The sequence below is a fragment of the Podarcis filfolensis genome (genome assembly GCF_964270895.1).
Source record: "Podarcis filfolensis genome assembly, chromosome: 9".
Lineage (NCBI taxonomy): Eukaryota > Metazoa > Chordata > Lepidosauria > Squamata > Lacertidae > Podarcis > Podarcis filfolensis.
The window spans coordinates 65,328,190-65,351,376 of NC_139610.1; the positions used below are offsets into that span (position 1 = coordinate 65,328,190).

A 23,187-nucleotide genomic window follows, 5' to 3' on the forward strand; every position below is an offset into this window, starting at 1 on the left:
AAAGAGCTGGTGCCAGGCAAAGGAGACTTTCCTGGGCGAGGTGGTCCATCTCCGCATAAGGCAGCTGCAGAAATAATAATAATAATAATAATAATAATAATAATAATAATAATAATAATTTATTTATTTATACCCATCTGGCTGGGTTTCCCCAGCCACTCCAGGCGGCTTCCAACAGAATATTAAAATACAATAATGTATTAAACACTAAAAGCTTCCCTAAACAGGGCTGCCTTCAGATGTCTCCTAAAAGTCTGGTAGTTGTTTTTTCCTTTGACATCTGGTGGGAGGGTGTTCCACAGGGCGGGTGCCACTACCGAGAAGGCCCTCTGCCTGGTTCCCTGTAACTTGGCTTCTCACAGTGAGGGAACCGCCAGAAGGCCCTCGGCACTGGACCTCAGTGTCCGGGCAGAATGATGGGGGTGGAGACGCTCCTTCAGGTATACTGGACTGAGGCCGTTTAGGGCTTCAAAGGTCAGCATCAACACTTTGAATTGTGCTCAGAAACATACTGGGAGCCAATGTAGATCTTTCAAGACTGGTGTTGTGTGGTCTCGGTGGCCGTTCCCAGTCACCAGTCTGGCTGCCACATTCTGGATTAGTTGTAGTTTCTGGGTCAGCTTCAAAGGTAGCCCCATGTAGAGCGCATTGCAGTAGTACAAGCGAGAGATAACTAGAGCATGCACCACTCTGGCGAGACAGTCTGCGGGCAGGTAGGGTCTCAGCCTGCATACCAGATGGAGCTGGTAAACAGCTGCCCTGGACACAGAATTGACCTGTGCCTCCATGGACAGCTGTGAATCCAGAATGACTCTCAGGCTGCGCACCTGGTCCTTCAGGGGCACAGTTACCCCATTCAGGACCAGGAAGTCCTCCACACCCACCCGCCTCCTGTCCCTCAGAAACAGTACTTCTGTCTTGTCAGGATTCAAGGCAGAGGTGGGAAATGTATTGGGCCTTTGGCTATTATTGAACCACAACTCCCATCAGCCCTAGTTAGCACAGCCAATGCTCAAGGGTAATGGGAGTTGTAGTCCTTGTAGTGTCGGGAGATCACCTGGTGACTCATCCCTGATCCTATAGAAAACACTCAAGTGCTTGCAGGTACCAGTTAGTAATACCAAAGACTGTGCGGTGTCTCCAAGATCTGTATCTTCTTTAGTGCACATCATCTATATTTTTGTGCCCCGTTTCTAGAAGGTATCAAATATGTAAAGGCTGTAAAACTTTTTTTAAAAAAGAGAAAATAGATGGGTTGTTTTTTTCCTGTTTATTTGTATATATGCCCAGTTTTCATATATGCCTATTTTTTAAACAAGAAAGTATATGTTGGTTTTATTACACAAGAGTGCTGCTGGTATGTACACACAGGGAGAGAAATGCCTTCGTCCTTTTTAAACCGGCTGTAAAATGCATTGTGTGCACAAATAAATCTATTACACGGCACCTTCAACATGCTCTGTTTGTGTTTTCCAACACCCTCCTTCATGGCTGACCAGAATGCGGGCTTCATTGCATTGGTATTGCAATGAAGATGTATTGACATCAGTGGGGTCTTTACTTGGGAGTAAATGCAATCTGGCTGCAGATTGATTTGGCTGCAATCTGGCTGCAGATTAATTTTGTGGCTGCAGATGGTGACAGCAGCCACAAAATTAAAAGACGCCTGCTTCTTGGGAGAAAAGCAATGATAAACCTAGACAGCATCTTAAAAAGCAGAGACATCACCTTGCCAACAAAGGTCCGTATAGTTAAAGCTATGGATTTCCCAGTAGTGATGTATGCAAGTGAGAGCTGGACCATAAAGAAGGCTGATCACCAAAGAATTGATGCTTTTGAATTATGGTGCTGGAAGAGACTCTTGAGAGTCCAATGGACTGCAAGAAGATCAAACCTATCCATTCTGAAGGAAATCAGCCCTGAGTGCTCACTGGAAGGACAGATCCTGAAGCTGAGGCTCCAATACGTTGGCCACCTCATGAGTAGAGAAGACTCCCTGGGAAAGACCCTGATGTTGGGAAAGATTGAGGGCACAAGGAGAAGGGGACGACAGAGGACGAGATGGTTGGACAGTGTTCTCGAAGCTACCAGCATGAATTTGACCAGACTGCGGGAGGCAGTGGAAGACAGGAGTGCCTGGCATGCTCTGGTCCATGGGGTCACAAAGAGTCAGATACAACTAAATGACTAAACAACAACAACAACAAATGCAATCTGCTTAGGACTGTGGCTGGAAGACATTTATTTTGAGAAACAATTATTTGGGGATTTCTTCTTCTTCTTCCTCCTCCTCCTCCTCCTTTACAATAAGCCAGATTTTTAACTGAAAATAGCTTATCCACAAGGGTTTTCCTCTTGGTTAAGGAGAACAAAGGAGATGATCGGTTGGGTTCTATAACAGTGCTCTTTACAGTCCAAAAGTAACACCTAGTATTGCATTTGGAAGTGGGTTGAAAGCCAGTACGAACTCTGTATGGAGCGCAGGTGTAACTTGTTCCCGGTGGTGAAAACACCAGGCAGATGGAAAGTAGTTTTGCGCAGGAAATTTTGAGGGTAATTCAGATGCTGGCTTTGCAGCAAAAGGGCTAATTGCTTTGCCAACTGAATGCAGGCAGTAAATGCAAAACCCACTGGTGTAGCCGTGGTCCCATCTTCAATTGCCAGATGCAGAGACCAAAGCATCTAGAAAACCCATGGAGAAGTCCCAAAGCCCATTTACTAGCCTATATTCTTTTATAAGGTGACAAAATGCAATCCTGCTCTTTAAAGGCCAGACATCTGCTCCATGTTCCTCTAAAGTCAAGTGACATTTTCTTGGTCGTGTTATTGCCTGCAACTCCAGGCAAAAGCCGCGGCGGGGAGCACACAGCTTCCAGAGTAAGGGCCTTTTTGCTGCTGCTTTTACAAAAAAGGTGCCGGCATGGGTTGAAATTGTGGGTGTGGGAAGCTGTGCCACTTAATCACTCATCACTTCACTAATTATATCCCCAAGGCCCATGGCACCCTTGGGCAGCTGCCAGGACCCAGGCAACCTGGCAAGGTTTGCCATGCCCACTAGTTTAATGCAATTTCCCCCCCAGCACGCCACCTCAAAAAGGATATTGGGAGAGGTTAAGGAAAGGGCAACCAAATTCATCATGGGGTGGAACAACCACGAAGAAAGGTTGCAGCATTTGGGACATCTTAGTTCAGAGAAAAGGCGAGGAAGAGGCGACGTGATAGAAGGGCATAGAATTATTCATGCACCAAGTGGATAAAGTTTTCCTCCCTCCCTCATAATGCCTGAGTGTTGGAAAATACAGGACAGATATAAAGCAGTACTTTTCCACACAGGGCACAACTAAACTATGGAACTCGCTTCTAACCAGGGGTGCCAACTTGAATAAAATATTTGGGCATTGCCCATTTACTTTGGTAAAAAGGTATAAGTAAAGGGACCCCTGACCATTAGGTCCAGTCGTGGCCAACTCTGGGGTTGTGGCGCTCATCTCGCTTTACTGGCCGAGGGAGCCGGCAAACAGCTTCTGGGTCATGTGGCCAGCATGACTAAGCCGCTTCTGGCGAACCAGAGCAGCGCATGAAAACGCCGTTTACCTTCCAGCCCATCCTGGCGGCAAGTCGGCCCAAAGACGCACTTCCAGGAGGTGTTGCTAAGCCTCCTCCTGCTGGAGAGCCAGTGTGGTGTAGTGGTTAAGAGCGGTAGTCTCGTAATCTGTGGAACCGGGTTCGCTTCCTCGCTCCTCCACATGCAGCTGCTGGGTGACCTTGGGCCAGTCACACTTCTCTGAAGTCTCTCAGCCCCACTCACCTCACAGAGTGTTTGTTGTGGGGGAGGAAGGGAAAGGAGAATGTTAGCCGCTTTAAGACTACTTAGGTGATAAAGCAGGATATCAAATCCAAACTCTTCTTCTCTTCTTCTCCAAGGAGGAGGAGGAGGAGGAGGAGATGATGTCTTTGACTTGGGGGTTGTTTACCTACTTAAGGACAGGTGGGAGTTGAAATCTGGGCAAATGAAGAGGAATTGTGGGAGATAGGGAAGTGAAGTATGTCGGTTCACCGTTTATACACTACATAAAGATAAAGGGACCCCTGAACATTAGGTCCAGTCATGGACAACTCTGGGGTTGCAGTGCTCATCTCACTTTACTGGCCGAGGGAGCCAGCGTACAGCTTCCGGGTCATGTGGCCAGCATGACTAAGCCGCTTCTGGCGAACCAGAGCAGCACACGGAAACGCCGTTTACCTTCCTGCCTGAGCGGTACCTATTTATCTACTTGCACTTTGATGGGCTTTCAAACTGGGAGCGGTACCTTTCAAAGGTTGGCAGGAGCAGGGACCGAGCAGTGGGAGCTCACCCTGTCGTGGGGATTTGATCGGCAAGTCCTAGGCTCTGTGGTTTAACCCACAGCATCACCTGCATCCCTCATTTACTTTGGTGGCCCCCCTCAATTTTTTTTGGGGGGGTGCCAAAGGGACCTTGGCCCCTAGGAGTTGGCTCCTATGCTCCTAACCTGGATTTGATTATGGCTATTACCGCCTGCCATTGTGTTGCCAGGCTGGTCTTTGCAGTCAGCTGCCTCCCACCTGGATCTGGCCAGGTTTGTAGTGTCAGATTAAACCCGCAGAGTCCTCTGGGCAGTCGAAACCTGGGGGGAGGCTTGCAAATTATCTCCTAATACGCTTTTGTAATTGTCTTTCAAGATCAAGTCAATAGTATTTAGATCCACTGTTGCGAGGCCCCTAGAAGGCCTATAGACCTGCTCTTCTTATGTGATAATCTGGCACTGAACATCTGAACATCTGGCTGGCCACAGAACAATTGACTTGATGGGCTTTCAGTCTTATCCAGGTGTAGTATTCCTACAGAACTTTGCATTAAAAGCTTTTTTTAAAAATCTTCCAAGTGCTTTAATGCTCTCCTCGCAACAGCTCAGAGAACAAACAACATCTATTTTACTTCTGTATAAATGAATGCATGCACATAAATATCACCAACCCTTTCCCACCTGAATTGCCTCTTTTCAACATGCCACCTTTTTTTTTAATTTGGCTTTGAAGTTTTACCCAGGTCTTACCTAACATCTTTTTCGGGGGCGGAAACCTGCAATGTGCATTGAAGAATGGAAAAGAAAAGAGAACTTTGATCTCTGGAATGTTTAGATAAAAGACTTCTCTTGCCCCTTCCTTCACCACATGGGGATTTTTCAAAAGCTGTTTTATGAAAAAGTTGCGCTTTTCTTTGCCATCTTATCATTCTCTTTTATGGTGATACGGCGTGCAAAGAATCCGCTTCTCATAAACCAATCCTTTCTGGTGGGCCACAAACTAATTCCCATTCCCGTTAAAATCTGGTTAGTTGCTCAACCAACCCAGAAAAGGCTGTATCCGGTTTAAAACCCTAACATTTTTTAGCTCATCAAAACCAGTCTCAGTCCTTTTGTTCTCCAGAGTAGTATCCCATCCACACAGAGGAACTTCACTATTACAGGCCCCCTACATTCCTAACACACCAAAATGAAATATTTCTTAACTTCAGCTACAATGGGCGAATCTATCGTGATTGGGTCATCTCTCTTTCTCATTTTTATTCAGTTCAGATTTTGGATTTGCAGGCAATAGGGGGTGGGAAATTTACTTATAATTCCCTCCCGCTGCATTCTGTTCACAGATGCCTTCCATCAACAGAGCAACACCCATTGCATTCAACACAACCGGCAATTTAGCAGCTTATGGCTGTCAACAATGAGTCGCTAGCGCTGGCCACATTGGGGAAAACTTCTTCTAAGTATAGGTTATTTCTGCAATTCACTACCGTCAACCCATGTGTCTGCCTATTGCAGTCCTGGCTAGCCTTTGACTTACTATGATACATGCCCAATCTTCTAGGGACTTTTGTTGCTTGGAACTGCAGGAAGTCTGTGTGGAGAGTGGTAAAGGTAAAGGTAAAGGGACCCCTGACCATTAGGTACAGTCGTGACCGACTCTGGGGTTGCAGCGCTCATCTCGCTTTATTGGCTGAGGGAGCTGGTGTACAGCTTCCGGGTCATGTGGCCAGCATGACTAAGCCGCTTCTGGCGAACCAGAGCAGCACACGGAAACGCCATTTACCTTCCCTCCAGAGCGGTACCTATTTATCTACTTGCACTTTGACGTGCTTTCAAACTGCTAGGTTGGCAGGAGCAGAGACCGAGCAATGGGAGCTCACCCCATCACGGGGATTCAAACCACTGACCTTCTGATCAGCAAGTCCTAGGCTCTGTGGTTTAACCCACAGCGCCACCCGCGTCCCTAATGTGGAGAGTGGTCGGAACATACAAAACTACCCTAGTCCATCTAGCTCAGTATTATCTATGGCACCCACCAGCAATTTTACAGGGTTTCAGATATGGGACACTCCCAGTGCTATCTGAAGATGGCAGGGATCGATCCTGCGACCTTCTGCATGCAAAGCAGGTGTCTTAACCCTGAGCTGTGGCCCTTACTAAGAGCATCAAGTGCTTGATGGGTTACAGCAGTGGGGTGTTGTATAGTTCAACTGACATCAATTCTATTTCCTGTAACCTACCTTAAGTACGGGAACGTGGGTGGCGCTGTGGGTAAAACCTCAGTGCCTAGGGCTTGCCAATCGCATGGTCGGCGGTTCGAATCCCCGCGGCGGGGTGAGCTCCCGTCTTTTGGTCCCAGCTCCTGCCCACCTAGCAGTTTGAAAGCACCCCTAAGTGCAAGTAGATAAATAGGTACCGCTTTATAGCGGGAAGGTAAACGGCGTTTCCGTGTGCTGTGCTGGTGCTGGCTCGCCAGAGCAGCTTCGTCACGCTGGCCACGTGACCCGGAAGTGTCTCCGGACAGCGCTGGCCCCCGGCCTCTTAAGTGAGATGGGCGCACAACCCTAGATTCGGACACGACTGGCCCGTACGGGCAGGGGTACCTTTACCTTAAGTACAGAGAGTGACAATTTGCGTTTTTTGTTTTTTTTTAAAAAAGGAACTTCTTCCAAACTGAAAGCCTATTTATTTATTTAAAACCTGTTTGTCATCCTTTACAAAACAAGGAGGGAGCGTGTATCCTGTTTTAAACTATTCTGTGCAAAGTGATATTAAAAATCAAGAGAGAGAATGAAGATTCACATTTAAAAAAAATTTTTTTTTTTACTTGTACATAGTAGTTTGCAGTGAAAAATTCCTATTACTGAAGGAGAAAAACAAATACAAGTCAGGCAAGCTTATACATCAGTAGTGAAAAGTGTCCCTTCTCAGTGTGCCTCCATCCCGTAAATTTGGTTTCGATGGCATGCAGCTCCTCTAATCATAGATACATAATTTTGTAAAATTAACGCAAAAACCAATGTTTTTGAGAGTACTAAAAAGTGGAAATTAATTAACACACAGGAAGGCAACAAACATAAAATAAATTAAAGGCATGAATAGAAGCTTCTTTCTATATACAAATATCCTCTGGGTTTGTTTTTTTTTTTCCTTTTAACTTTACTGACGCCAACTGTACAAGCATTACAATTCCTAAGCAAAATAAAAATAAAAATGTACAAAGTCTTATTTTAATTTAAAATAAAAATGGGAAAGGAAATAGCTTAATATTGTCAGCTCCCCAGCAAGAGGAACCAACCCTTTGAAGCTGCAATATAACTCTAGTGAGCTGGAAATGAAAGCTTTCCGCTCCATTCCAAGCTCTAGAGTTTTGCTTGAATACAAGAAAGATGCACAGTGTTTTATTGGCAGAGACTGGAAGGCACTTCGTATCTTCTGTGAGATGCATAGCAATCATATGTCAAAGTCCATCCCAAGCGCTGGCCTTTCCAGGTAGTGTGGTCAAAGCGCACACATCTGCACGCATTGCATTCAGCACCGACTTCCTCTGACAAAAGCAGACGCTACTCCCCAATTTTCATCTGCAAGCATGAGACCAAATAACTCTCAACCTATGCACTGTTTGCCTGCTAATCCGATTGCCTAGCCATGATATATGATTGCAGGCTGGATAGTTTATAATTCCAGAAGGTCATGGGCTAATGACTCAGCCTCTGCTTAGTCTTTGGTTCCACTGAATAAAGCTGAGCTCATGGATATGCAGTTTAGCAGCCTTGTGCTACACTCGATACGTCTGCGCAGTATTGCTCTAAGGCTATGAAAGTGGACGTCGCTCAGCTTTCATGATTTCATACGTAGCACCAGCACAGGGACAGCTTGATCAAGAATTACATGAGAAAGCCATTGCTAGCAGGGAGGGAGTAGACAGGGCAGAAAATTCAAAAGTGCAAGATCCAGGAATTCGTTGCAGCCATGAGTAAATCTTCTGTTATGGGACGCAACCTTTTTTTGTCCAAATGTTTGCAGCTTTTCGTGGTCCACATCAGGAAATGTGGTTTTGCTGTAATTGGAACCTGCCATATGATTTTGTATCAGCTTGCTCATTGGCTTTGGTGAACTCAAGCTCTCCTTGCGCCAGTGCTGTTTTGGGGAGGAACTGTACTCCGTTCCTCAACAGTGAGGGATGCTCTAAATGTGATGCAACACATTTTGGGGGGTGGAGAGGATGACCCAGGCAGGGCTCTGGGCATTAAGGATTTTGTATGCTGCCTGCTTGGGAATTGCAGGTGGCCAGAACAGATCCTGCTTGAGATTTTCCCATCAGCCTCTCCCTGACCCCTTGGCCTGATCCAGCACGGTTCTCCTTCCATTCTTATTTCAACCGGCTTGCAGGCACCTGTGCACATGACATTAGCATGCCAAGTAGCCATTCCTTACAAACACACGATTCTAGCAGGCTGAAACTGCATACATGAGTGCTAGTGATCAGGTTCATACATGTCACTGAGCACGTGGAACCTCGCACCAGGAAGCTGAAAAATGCATACACACACGATCATGTTTAAATCACACCTGACAGGGCTTAACTACCAGCACTAGGAGCTGTCCATTGCACAAAGAAGTTGTAGGTAACCTTTGGCCCTCCAAACGTTGCTGACCTCCAACTCCCATCAGCCCCAGCAAGCATGGCCAATGGCCAGGGGTGGTGGGGGTTGTACAGCAACATCTGGAGGGCCATAGCAACCTCCTGGGAGTCCCCTACTTTTCTCTTCCACATTCCTGCAAAGACCAGCACTAGATCAACAAGTAGGATTTTGTTGGATTGACTGCCCGTGCATATTGATCTTTAGTAGATATGCAAAGAGAAGAATATTTTTTGATTGCAACATAAAGGTTTCCATTACTCTGCGAAAGGAAGCCCTTGTCTGTGTAGAGGCACGCACAAACACAGAGCCCTTCTGACATGCCACAACAGGGAAATAAACACCTTACACTGGATTTTCTTAGGTTCTTTGGGTATGTCAGAACCGATTGTGTTGTTCAGCACTTTGGGAAGTTCTCCTGTAACCTAAGGCAGAAAGCTTTGCTTCAGACGCATAACATATATCTTAAATCTCCTTCACCACTAGATTCTAAAAGAGTGGATTGAAAAAACCAGCAGTTTTAATGAACCATTTACAAAGCTTTGTACAGAAATATACGAAATGGTCTTCCTGCCAATCTTCATATCATCTTGACAAGTTCTTTGCAGATTTCATTCCCCCCCATGCATAGCTTGCAACAACAAGGTTTGTTGCTTGCTTTACTGGTGCTGAGCTTTCCATTCCCCCACCACCATATTCTCACAGTAAGAAAGTTACAGTCTAGTCCTTCCACATTGTGGCAACCTATGGTGTGTTCCTTCTTGGCTCCTGCACATCTTTTCATTCATACTTGTTTAAAAATCTTTGGAGAATGAAATGCATTGGCAGTGCAAAATGGGGTCAGGTGGGGAGAACTGTTAAGCAACAAAGTCAACGCAGGAGGTGTTGTTTTTTAAGATAAGGCTTCTTGGGTTGCAGGGGAGGGTGTTATCTGCAGGCGCAGGATTCCACTGTCATGTTTGGGTAGACTTTGAGTACCACGTTCTTGTTTTCATCGAAGAATAAGATGCTGAGAGACGACATCTTGTCTGGGACGCAGCAAGGCTCTGGAATCCCAGAGACCACACCCACAGCTCTCACAATGCTTTGGATAGTTGCATGGTTGGAGGGCTTCAAGGCCTGCAGAAGAGAAGAACAGCAGTTAACTGGGCTGGGAACACACAATGTTTAACTGATCCTTTACAACAGCACCACCATGAACAGATCTGCAGTGCTTTCATACCAGGTTTAATCGCCAAGGCTTCACTGAAAGAACGATGGTTTATTCCGATGCTTTAGCTTTGATTGCTGTTTAGGAATTTGTTGTTGGGGTTCTGGCATGAATATTTTGCCCTTACGGTTTGAACAGGGATCGCTCCGTATTTCAGGGTTGTTAGGATACATGGTCAAAACAAAAAAAAAAAATTTTCTTTCCAGTAGCACCTTAAAGACCAACTAAGTTAGTTCTTGGTATGAGCTTTCGTGTGCATGCACACTTCGTCAGATACAGGATACATGGGTTTGTTAGCCACCTTGATTATCCTTTGAAAATAAGGCAGGTTATATATATATTAAAAAAATTCACTGTATGTTCTAATATCTCAGTTTGGTTTGGCATTATTTCAGGTTGATTAGAGATAAAGTAACTTGGAAGGCTTGCAGCTCCCAGTCCTACATGTTTATGGAGTTCAATGAGTTCCTCCAGCTACTGCACATAGGTTAGCATTACTAATTAATTGTGCACATTACAGTTTATATAAGTGAAATAAATCCTCAATCAAGCCATCTTATTGGACACTGTACACCTTCCTTAACTGATCTGAAAACCAGCTCTGATAGAACAACTGGTTGGTGACCCAGGGCTTGAAATAGCTGCCATGTTGAATATTGCTTATCAAATGCAATTTACGAACCGTTTGCATGTCAAAATGCCACCTTTTGTATGTAGGATATCACTTATCAAATAAAATTCACAAACCACTGCATGCCATCCTTCCTCTTAAGAGCTCATGATGTAATAAACAGAGGCTGCCCAGTTTATACTTGACTTGCTCTGTATTTTCTATAAAAGGACAGGGGCTGAATGTGGCTCTCTCTGTTTGGCCCGTTGGACTCTCCTTAGGTAGGTAACAAACCCTCTTTCACCAGGTCACACCTCTCACCAGCCCAACATCGTGCCCGCCCAGTGTTTTTGTCTGGTTGGAATGTGTCCTCCAGCTCTGATAAAACTTTTTGGTTTCCTGGGGGATGGAGAGAGGTGTGTGAGTTCTGGGTAGATACTAGCCTACTGCAAAAAGGTAAAATTCACATGTAATTCTCTGCCCTCTTTTGCCTCTGACCCCACCAGTGGCCTAGTGTGAGCTGCCAGCGCCCGGGGCCACGCAGAGGGAGGGAAATGGATGGAGTACGCATGCGCACTCAACTGCCTAACAGCGTCTGCGTCACCCAGAAGATCGTAGCTGCAGAGATAAGAAAAGAGAAGCCGTTCCATTGTTTGGAGAGATCACTTCCTGGTTCACACAGAGAAGCCATTTTCAATGGAGCCCAGCGACAGAAGTGCAGAGCTATATTGAGGCAGCGCTGGGTGTTGAAATTTTGCACCCCTAGCAATTTTGTGCTCAGAGCAACTGTCTCTGTGCCCCCCCTTCTGCGCCATTGGCCTCACCCACAGCTGGCATGTGCCAACCACCCCTCCTGTGAAGGCTGCCTAGAAGGAAATGCACCCTTTGGGCAGAAAAATGTTTCCGCCTTGATCTGTTAAGATAAGTAAAGGTAAAGGTACCCCTGCCCGTACGGGCCAGTCTTGCCAGACTCTAGGGTTGTGCGCTCATCTCACTCTATAGGCCGGGAGCCAGCGCTGTCCGCAGACACTTCCGGGTCACGTGGCCAGCGTGACAAGCTGCATCTGGCGAGCCAGCGCAGCACACGGAATGCCGTTTACCTTCCCGCTGGTAAGCAGTCCCTATTTATCTACTTGCACCCGGAGGTGCTTTCGAACTGCTAGGTTGGCAGGCGCTGGGACCGAACGACGGGAGCGCACCCCGCCGCGGGGATTTGAACCGCCGACCATGCGATTGGCAAGTTCTAGGCGCTGCGGTTTTACCCACAGCGCCACCCGCGTCCCTTGATCTGTTAAGATAGTTTCCTGCAATTATTAGTAGCAACAAAGCGCATCTTGCCGAACATGCACATTAGCGGCCATGCCTATGCAAAATCAGGTTTCCTAACTGGATGTGGGAACATGCGTCCAAATTGATGGTGCCCATATGGTTTTCCCGGAAGTGATGTATGGAAGTGAGAGCTGGACCACAATTAAGACTGGTCGCCAAAGAATTATTGCTTTTGAGTTATGGTGCTGGAGGAGACTCTTGAGAGTCCTGTGGACTGCAAGAAGATCACACCTATCCATTCTGAAGGAAATCCACCCTGAGTGCTCACTGGAAGGACAGATCCTGAAGCTGAGTCTCCAATGCTTTGGCCACCTCATGAGAAGAGAAGAGTCCCTGGAAAAGACCCTGATGTTGGGAAAGATGGAGGGCACAAGGAGAAGGGGACGACAGAAGATGAGATGGTGGGACAGTGTTCTCAAAGCTACTAGCATGAGTTTGACCAAACTGCGGGAGGCAGTGGAAGACAGGAGTGCCTGGCGTGCTCTGGTCCATGGGGTCATGAAGAGTCAGACACGACTAAACAACAACAATATGTTCCCCCAGCTGACTCCAGTTACCAGGACTGCATGTTTGTAGCCCAGAAAGCAGCTTAGCTGGAATATGAGCCAGCTCTTCGGGAGAAAAGTGGGGACTGTGTTCTGTCCCCTCTCTGCCCCTTCCCCATCAAACAGCTAATCCAGGCAGATTCCAGCTCCCCTTATCACGCTATGTACGGCTATCTCTGGCTGCTGCACATGCACTTCGTTGAATTTGGCCTCTCACTCCATTCAAGAGCAGGCGGGTAAGATGTGTTTTTAATTTCAGTGCAAGATGCAATTTCCCTCCCGGTAATCTTTAAATTCCTCTCCAAAATGGAACATAATGCCAGCAGACCTCTCTCCCTTTCCATGGATGATTTGCTGAAATGGAAGGTGTAGCAGTTTATAAAGAGATCTCTGTTGCATCTATTAACACCCCAAAATGGGAAAAGGGGGTTCTTCAATGCGCTGCTGTTTGAGCCAGTCAATATCTTATGCAAAAATAATTTGCAATATATTGTTCTCTGTCTTTTGTTCCTCCCCCAGCCCCCAGTGTTCCTGTTAAAGGATGTAATCCATAAAATGTGGGGTGGAGTAGGGCAGGGAAGAGGAGGAGACCTTCGAGCCCATTGTCTGGATTTCTTTTCCAGAAACATTTCTAGAGGTCCCACGTCTTTAGAGTATGTACAAAATGAAGTCAGAAAACAGGAGAAGACTATTTTACTGCAGGCATACGAATTAGGACAGAGAAATGAAGGCTCTTATGCTATCCCTAGGCATGCGCAGGAATTTTCTAAGGTCCTTTTGCTCTCACCGAATGCCAGGAACAAAAGGTTGCATTAGGGATCCATGAAATATCCATTGTGTCTTATGAGCTAAAAGGAATTGGAAACAGGTGCTCTGCTGATGTCAAGTCTATTTTATTAGGAACGCTGGGAGGTTATGCTTCTCCAAAGTCAATTACAGTTTCTGAAAGGGGTTGTGAGTTTATTGTTCTGCTTTTGTGGTTTTATGCACAAAATAGCAATAAAGATGTTTGCTGGCCTGCGGTACCCTTCCTGCACGGTTGTGGTATGAGAGCAACTACTCTCCGGTTGACGCAGAGCCTTGCTTGGATGCGGTTTTCAGTTTAAATTTAAAACTCTTGGTTTTCCCTTCCAGGCACTGCACTAAGAAATATGAATGAACCTCTTGTTACTCAGAGCCAGCCTAGACATTCAACAGAATCAAGCTGTAAAGTTTTTCATGGTCTTCAGGCTATAGTAAAAGAGCATGTCAAGGAGGATTCCCCTTGCCCTCGCTGTTCATTTCCTATGTGCAGTTTTTATATGAACGTACAGTACGGCACTTGAAGCAATACAGTGCAGTCTAAGTGACGCCATTTGGTTCTCCAGAACTAGGAAACAGAGCCTGCCAGTATGGTGTCCCACCGCCCCAGAGTTTGCTGAACTACAATTCCCATCATCCCTAGCAATTTGTGTTGCTGCCTGGGACCAATGAGAGTTGTCGTCCAAAGCATCACATGGGCTACCCATCGTGAAAACTGACCCACAGGGTCATACTAGATGTGAGGGCTGCAGTTCTATGTGTTTAGACACAAAACTGCTCTGATCAAGTGTCTGAGCGAGGAGAAGGGAATCCTTCTGCCTGCCTGAAGCTTCTCTCCTGAGCTGCTGTTCTCATCAGCTGAACTCTGACCCTGGAAGTGGACTCAGCTATCCAAAAAGTTCTTTGGGAGCTATAAGCATCAGCCGGCCCAGAGAGAGTTGAGTTTCGTGCCTCCTTCCTGCTGTTAGAATCAGATTGCTTGTTCATCCATTTGGCACATTTGTAGCATATATTTCCTTCAAAGTGTTCAAGATGGCATTACATTATTAATTGCAAAAATATTTGTGCACAGGCAATGGCCGATTTACGTGCATCCAATTGACGCTTGATCACATGGCGCCAAACCCAGAAGTGACCTGAAAATGTCATTAAAGGTAAAGGTAAAGGGACCCCTGACCATTAGGTCCAGTCGTGACCGACTCTGGGGTTGCGGCGCTCATCTTACTTTATTGGCCGAGGGAGCCGACGTACAGCTTCCGGGTCATGTGGCCAGCATGACTAAGCCACTTATGGTGAACCAGAGCAGCGCACGGAAACGCTGTTTACCTTCCTGCCAGAGCGGTACCTATTTATCTACTTGCACTTTGGTGTGCTTTCAAACTGCTAGGTTGGCAGGAACAGGGACCAAGCAACAGGAGCTCACCCCGTCACAGGGATTCGAACTGCCAACCTTCTGATCGGCAAGTCCTAGGCTCTGTGGTTTAACCCACACTGCCACCCGTCATTAAAACGTCATTAAAAGTCACTAAACATCACCAAAAGGGTGGAACTGGGTGGGGCAGAACATTTTACACAGGCCCAGCCAGAACTGACACATGGGGACCTGGAACATAACCCCATGCACAAAACAAGGATTGCCAGTATTGCTATACAGTGGTACCTCTGGTTACAAACTTAATTCATTCCGTAGGTCCGTTCTTAACCCGAAACTGTTCTTAACATGAGGCATGCTTTCGCTAATGGGGCCTCCCGCTGCCGCCGTTGCACGACTTCTGCTCGCATCCTGGGACAAAATTCGCAACCAGGAACATCTACTTCCAGGTTAGTGGAACTCATTACCCAAAGCGTTCGTAAGGAGGACGGTACATAACCCGAGGTTCTACTGTATAATAAAAAAATTGCAGTTTACAGCAATAAAAGCACACAACATATATTCTTCCCCATCTTTTTATTCTGTGAGGTAGATAAGACTGAGGTGGCTGGCCAAAGTCATGGGGAAATAATAGCATCTCTCTCTGTGGTATGTGTGTGTGTGTGCAAATTACAAAATAAAAAAAAATGATGTGGGGGCTCCCATCTGTATTGGGGGCACTGCTGCTTTTTCTTCAAAACCAAAGTGGGCAATTTAAGCCTCCTTTTCGAAAAGTGTTAATAATGTTATGTGTACGTTGACCCACGAAGCAGCAACAGCGGCAGCGGCAACAAAACTGACCAATGCAGGCTTGTAAATAGTGGCTTGCATGATTGTCAGTGAGCAGTTAGGGAACATTTTGTAAATAAATAGTAAGACTTCCACCCGCCACCTTTTTATGATTGTCAATACAGGTGACTAATGCCATGAGCTCAGACAGATGGGCTGGTGAAAACACTCATGGACTGGTAACATCTGACAATTTTATTTGCAAGACAGGACTAATATGTTTATCAGCTAAAGAAACAAGCCTGTTCACCACCTGGAACATTATATGGGAAAGGCAGGACAAAATATTTTGAATAAATAGCTGCAACTAGTAAAATAAATAAATAGGCATAGGTATATTCTGAAGGCTCTTGGTATCTAAACCTCCTGCAGGCCCCAGAGTCAGAGCAGCTACAACAGCAGCCTCTGCTCCCCAAATTGGTGATCAGCAAATTCTCCAGGGACAGCCCTGTATGGGGAAGTTTCTAAATGTTTTATTATTTTTTTATATATGTTGAAAGCTGCCCAGAGTGGCTGGGGCGACACAGTCAGATGGGCTGGGTGAATATATAATAAAACTGTTGTTGTTGTCAAAATAGGATGTCCCTGTTTTCATTGGAGAAATGTTGGAGGGTAACCTCTCCATTCTGAAGGAAATCAGCCCTGAGTGCTCACTGGAAGGACAGATCCTGAAGCTGAGGCTCCAATACTTTGGCCACCTCATGAGAAGAGAAGACTCCCTGGGAAAGCCCCTGATGTTGGGAAAGATAGAGGGCACAAGGAGAAGGGGACAACAGAGGACGAGATGGATGGACAGTGTTCTCGAAGCTACCAGCATGAGTTTGACCAAACTGCGGGAGGCAGTGGAAGACAGGAGTGCCTGGCGTGCTCTGGTCCATGGGGTCACAAAGAGTCGGACATGACTAAATGACTAAACAACAACAACAACGATGCCTGAAGGCCAGAAACAAAAGTGGATGTGGCTCTTACCTTTTACCCATATGTTGCATTTCAGCCACACACAAAACCAGAGGGTTGCTGCACACCCCCAAACCTTCCATCCATGCAAACAAGAAGCATTGTCACAGGTCAATGACACATTCCATGCAGGCAAAAGCACTCCAGGAGGGTGTGAGCTGTAGGGATTCCCAAGGGCCATCTAGAGAGGCCTGCCCACCCCCACATTTGCCTCCTGGGCTTGAGGTTCTCCATCACCCCTGAGCTACAGAGTAGATAAGAAAAGGGAATTCCTTTTCAGAAGCAATTTTTTGTCCCAGCTTTCCCTCTGAGTAGCAATTCTTTATGTGTGGGACTGTTGGAATGCCCAGTCCTCTGCCTGCAGTACTTTTCGGCGCATATATTTGTCTCTGCATTAGAGCAGCTCAAGATTTTGCACAACAGCCACCTTTTGTGTTGCGCAGGTGTTTCCTGTAGAAAACACATGAAGTGTAAAATAAAATAAAATGATGAGTGTCCTCAGACACCTACGGACATGTTTTTGGGAAGCTAGATGAAAGTAGGGCTGTTAAGACAGACAGAGTGGTAATGATTCAAATCCACATGGATTTCCCCTCTCCACCTCTCCGGTTTTATTATCTCCCCCAGCTCCCAGCTGGTCTGCATCTGGATATCCAGGATGCCTACCCGAGCAAGAGGGGGTTAATGGAAACACGGCAAGGAAGGGGAAAAGGAAGAAGTGTGAGTAGTTACAAAGGAGCAGAGGAAGCTGCCTTGTATCAAGTCACACCATTAGTCCATAGGAAGGGAGGAAGAATTTGGTGCAGTTCACATTTAAAGGCAACCCGGCTGAACTTGCACTTAAGATGGTGAGCCGTCTTGTGAAAAAAAAAATACCGTATTTTTTGCTCTATAAGACGCACATTTTTCCTCCTAAAAAGTAAGGGGAAATGTGTGTGCGTCTTATGGAGCGAATGCAGGCTGCGCAGCTATCGCTGAAGCCAGAACACCAAGAGGGATTGCTGCGCAGCAACCCCTCTTGCTGTTCTGGCTTCAGGGATAGCCGCGCAAGCCTCTTCAACAACATTTGATTCAGAATATTTTTTCCCCTTGTTTTCCTCCTCTAAAAACTAGGCGCGTCTTATAGAGCGAAAAATACGGTAAGCAAACCAAAACACAGCAATCCTTCCCCGGTTTGCGCTTCTCTGAATTTTGCAGTGCAGCTCTCCAGCCAAGTAATGTGTATTAAAAAGCATATATTAAGGTGGATGTAAATGCATATATTAGTGAAAACGACATATACAAGTGCATTACGTCACAGAGAATATCGCACAAAGGTGCATTAGATAAGGGATAATCACTTTGCAAAAATGTGAAGGAAAAGTCCTCATTGCCCAAGTAGCTCAGTTGGTTAGAGCATGGCGCTGATAATGCCAAGGTTGCAGGTTCGATCCCCGTATGGGAGAGCTGCGTATTCCAGCATTGCAGAGGATTGGATTAGATGATCCTCAGGGTCCCTCCAACTGTACAGTTCTATGAGAAGACTGGCATTGCATTGCAAAATTCAGAGAAGTGCAAATTTCACAGGATGGTTGCACTTTGGAGAGCAAATCAAATGCAAACTGCATTTAATGTCTCTAAATGCCCTTGCCCCTGCTGCACATCTCTAGGCCCCATCCAGGCACTGACCAGAATCAGCCCTACTTATTTTCAACCCCAGTGGATGCACCACGTGCTTTTCCTCTAGAGTTCCCTTGAAAGGAAGAGGTCTACCAGAAGCAATCCTTTGAAACATTATATGGGGAAATGACAAAATCTTTTGTTTCACGAGTCTTTAGGGGACTCTAACATGACTTTTGTTTGCTGTTCTTCTGCTTAAATGTAGTTGTTACTGATGCTTAATTCTTTTTTGCAATTTTTTGTGGCTTTATACGCAGTATTCTTGGGGTGTTGTTTCAAATTGTAAGCAGCCTTAAGGGCTTTGTGAAAGGTCAAATGTTGGCGGAATAACAAAAAAAAAAGGCCTATTAATAGTCAGAAACCCAAAAATTTAAAATAAAAACACACCATTGTCATACGGCATCATCAGCAGGGGAGAATTCCTTTTCAAACCAAAGGCAGCCATCTGCACACACCGTTCCAGGCACAGGAACTGATGAAATGGGCAACTGAATCTTACTTCAACATTGGCAACTTCAACATTCACTGCACTTGAGGGCCACAGGGTCAAGCACTTTGCCTTCCAGAACCTCGTTGCTGCTCCCCAACATCAGCTGCCTGAGTCGGTCACCTCACTCTGCCTAATGATAGGGCCGACATGGCCAGGGGCACCCAAGAGTTGATAATAATAATAATAATAATAATAATAATAATAATAATAATTATATCCCGCACATCTGGCTGGGTTCCCGCAGCCACTCTGGGTGGCTCAGCAAACATGTAAAACATAATAAAGCATCAAACGTTAAAAACTCCCCAATACAGAGCTGCCTTTAGATGTCTTCCAAAAGTTATGTACAGTGGACCCTCGGGTTACGCTACCTTCGAGTAACGTAACTTTCGGGTTGTGAATGCGGCAAACCCGGAAGTGGGTTTGCCACTTGCATGTGCGCAGAAGCGCTCTGCGGCGCCGCGTGTGTGCGCAGAAGCGGTCCTCCGGTTACGGAATTTCCGGGATACAGCCAGGCCTCCGGAACAGATCCCATTCGTAACGGAGGTACCACTGTGGTTCTTTATCTCCTTTGACATCTGAAGGGAGGGCGTTCCACAGGGAGCGTGCCACTACCGAGAAGGCCCTCCGCCTGGTTCCCTGAAACCAGGAGAAGACACTCAGAGGAGGACCTCAGTGTCTGGGCTGAGCGATGGGGGTGAAGACGCCCCTTCAGTTAAAAGATTAGGTTGCTGCTTACGAAGCTCTCCACACTGGCCTGCCTGGCTGCCATTCTCTTAGCGTAGGTTTGTGGAAGGAGGCACACAGCAAGAGGGGGTTAGGATGCCAGGATGAGCCACTACAAGATAGGTCTGAACTTCAGGAGAGCACCAGTAATAACAATGACATGGAAAAAGAGGATAGAGGAAAGATTTTTCTCCCTCTCTCTTGGCACTAGAACTTGTGGACACCCAACAAAACTGAAACAGAATGTTGAAAGGTTCAGGACAGGCGAAAATAAGTATTTCTTCATATTATGCATAGTAAAAAAGGTAAAGGGACCCCTGAGCATTAGGTCCAGTCACGGGTGACTCTGGGGTTGCGGCGCTCATCTCGCTTTATTGGCCGAGGGAGCCGGCGTACAGCTTCCGGGTCATGTGGCCAGCATGACTAAGCTGCTTCTGGCGAACGAGAGCAGCGCACGGAAACACCGTTTACCTTCCCACCTGAGTGGTACCTATTTATCTACTTGCACTTTGACATGCTTTCGAACTGCTAGGTTGGCAGGAGCAGGGACTGAGCAACGGGAGCTCACCCTGTCACAGGGATTCAAACCGCCGACCTTCTGATCGGCCAGCCCTAGGCTCTGTGGTTTAACCCACAGTGCCACCCACGTAACTAATATTATGCATAGTATATACCATATTTTTTGCACCATAACACTCACTTTTTTCCTCCTAGAAAGTAAGGGGAAATGTCTGTGCGTGTTATGGAGCGAATGCCTACGGATGGCGGGGGGATCTGCTGCAGTCGTGAGCAGAGGATCCATGGTTCCCCTTCCTTCCCTCCTCCGTGGCTTGCTTTGAAACAGGAAAGCTGGAGAAGAGCCACTGAGTGGGGAGGAGAGAGGGACAGAGAGCCTGCTTGCTTTAAAGGAGCAAAGCGGGAGAGGAGAGGAGCCTTTTCCTCTTATACCCCTCTTCTGCATTATTAACAGCATCCTTCTCCACCCACCCCACACGTGTTCCTTGTCCCTTGAGTGCTTTTCCTTCCCTCCCCACTTAAAACATGGTTACAAAGCACGGATCCACATGGATCCTCAGGATTTTTGCACTGGGTCACCCCAAATTCACCATCAGATCACATAGCATGTCCATGGCTACAGCTTGCACCAAAAAAATCACACACCCACTGTTGCCTGGGGCCGCAGTGGTGCAAAAACGTGGTTACAAAGCATGGATCCACATGGATCCTCAGGATTTTTGCATTGGGCTACCCCAAACTCACCGTCAGATCACATGTCTGTGGCCACAGCATGAACCACAAAAATCATACATCCACTGTTTCGTTTGGAATATTTTTTTTCTTGTTTTCCTCCTCTAAAAACTATGTGCATGTTATGGTCGGGTGCGTGTTATAGAGCGAAAAATACGGGTAAATCTAATTAACAATAATAATTTATTTGTGCTTTTATCTTGTGAACCACACTGAGATCTTTTGATGAAGGGCAGTATATAAATGTTAACAACAACAACAATAGTTCCACAGGAGAAGTGATGGCCAACAACTTGGGTGGCTTTAAAAGATGAACAGGCAAATTCATGGAGGAGGAGGTGGCTATCAATAGACTATAATGGTTCTGAATACCAGTTCCTGGAAACCACAGGAGGGAAGCGTGTATCTGTGCTCAGGTCCTCGGTGTGAGTTTCCCACAGGTACCTGCACCATGGCATCCACTCATGGAATCCAGGTGGTAGCTGAAACACCCCATGCCAATGGCGTGATTTTTTTCTCCACCCTAGTGGAACCTCGTGGCTTAAGGCATTCTGTTCCCCAACCGAAGCACTTATTTTCCAGCACACCGATTTTTAGAAATGGGCTGCAACTTTTATAAAGCACTAAACACGGTTGTATTTTATTATTTTTTTTAGAAATGGGCATGCAGGGGATATTAGGGATGATTAACCAGGCAGTCACGAGTTCGCACATTATTATTACCCAATAAGCAATTTATAGCATATTTGAATTCTGTAAAAAAAGCCTGCTGTAATTCTCCCCTGTAACTTTATTTTTATATCTTTGTGTAAATCAGTTCTGGATTCTTACTTAGCCATTAGGAAGAGAGAGAGAGAGAGGGAGAGGGAGAGGGAGAGAGAGAGAAAGCCCACTTACTGCATACTATGGTTTAATAACAATCAAGCTGGATTTTATTGACACTTTTAAGAAAGCCACGTGCAGTTTGTTAAAAGGATAGAGCTGCGTTTTTCCGCACTGTGTAGAGATAAAGCAAGATTTAAAATATATATAGAGAGAGAGAATGAGATTCAGCCCTGACTGCTCACTGGAAGGACAGATCGTGAAGCTGAGGCTCCAATACTTTGGCCACCTCATGAGAAGAGAAGACTCCCTGGAAAAGACCCTGATGTTGGGAAAGATGGAGGGCACAAGGAGAAGGGGACGACAGAGGACGAGATGGTTGGACTGTGTTCTCAAAGCTACCAGCATGAGTTTGACCAAACTGCGGGAGGCAGTGGAAGACAGGAGTGCCTGGTGTGCTCTGGTCCATGGGGTCACAAAGAGTTGGACATGACTAAATGACTAAACAAATATATATATATATAGAGAGAGAGATAAATACTGTACCTTTGGAATCGGGAACTGGCATTCACCTGAGCAATAATAAGCATCAAAAGATTTAGGGGAAATAATCCATTCGCTCCAGCCAATATCTGCAAAATCCACTTTGAGGTAGCGCCGTGTGCAGTATCTCGGCTCGTTCCACTGCTTCCTCCTTGCCTTTTTCAGGGTCTGCTCATCGAACTGCAGCGTCTGGCTTTTCTGGTGGTTGTTCTTTCTCTGCTTCTTCTTGTTCTTTGCCCTCTCTGCCAGCCGGGGCTGCAGCGTTTTGTAGTGCTTCCTCTCCTCCCAACCTTCGTCTTCGCTGTACTGGTACTCGGCGCCCGGGAGCTCATTGTTCTGCAGAGGCAGCAAGACGCTGGCGGAGCGCTTTTGCCGCCGTTCCCCCAGCCCGCGTTTCAAATGGCTGTCTAATTTGGGAAAGCTGGCCGGAAGCGGGCTCCAGTGCCCTTGCAAGCTGGAGACGACGCTCTCAGGCTCTGAAATCGCAGAGTCATTCGCGTAAACGAGAATGTACGGCTCGTAGCTGGGATGCATGTTCTTCCAGGTGTGCCGGCCGACGGCGGCCATTTTGACTCCAATGAGCAGGTCATTGTTTTGCTTTGCCTTGCTCAAGACTTGAGTTATGTTCTTCCATTGCCAAGAAAGGACGTCCCGGAAAGCAGTGGAGACGTTGATGGAGTAATGCCCCAGGGTCCGGGTTTGGTTTCCCGATGGAGGAAAACTCAACAGCGAGAGGCTGATCTGCATGTCGGGCTTCCTGTGCCCGTGGCGAGAGCAGCCCTTGATATGAGGGCAGTTATTGCTACTGTTCTGGAGATCCCCAACATAGTAATGCAACAGAGCAGACAAGATGTTTTCAGACTTGGTGAGGGAGGTTAGGTTAAAAACCCGAACTTCTTTGTTGCCAGGGATCCCTAGGAGAAGAAAAAAAACATTTGTGTGAGGATAGAAAGGGTCAGGTAATCTGCCTGTGACTATCATACAAGTCAGTTTAACACAAAATTTCATTTTTAATTGCAACAGATATTCATTCATTTCCTTCAACAGGGCTGCCTTCAGGTGTCTTTTAAAGATAAGAT

General features: G+C 46.3%; 1 protein-coding gene across 1 annotated transcript in view; it reads right to left on the reverse strand.

Annotated features, from left to right (window-relative positions):
* Nucleotides 1–7,122: 7,122 nt before the first annotated feature.
* Nucleotides 7,123–23,187, reverse strand: part of BMP3 (bone morphogenetic protein 3) — a 36,033-nt gene continuing 19,968 nt past the window's right edge. Inside the window, 2 exon segments of the mRNA XM_083571503.1 lie at nt 7,123–10,087; nt 22,112–23,022. Of these exon segments, the coding sequence (XP_083427629.1) occupies nt 9,896–10,087; nt 22,112–23,022 (1,103 nt within the window). The 3' untranslated portion in view covers nt 7,123–9,895.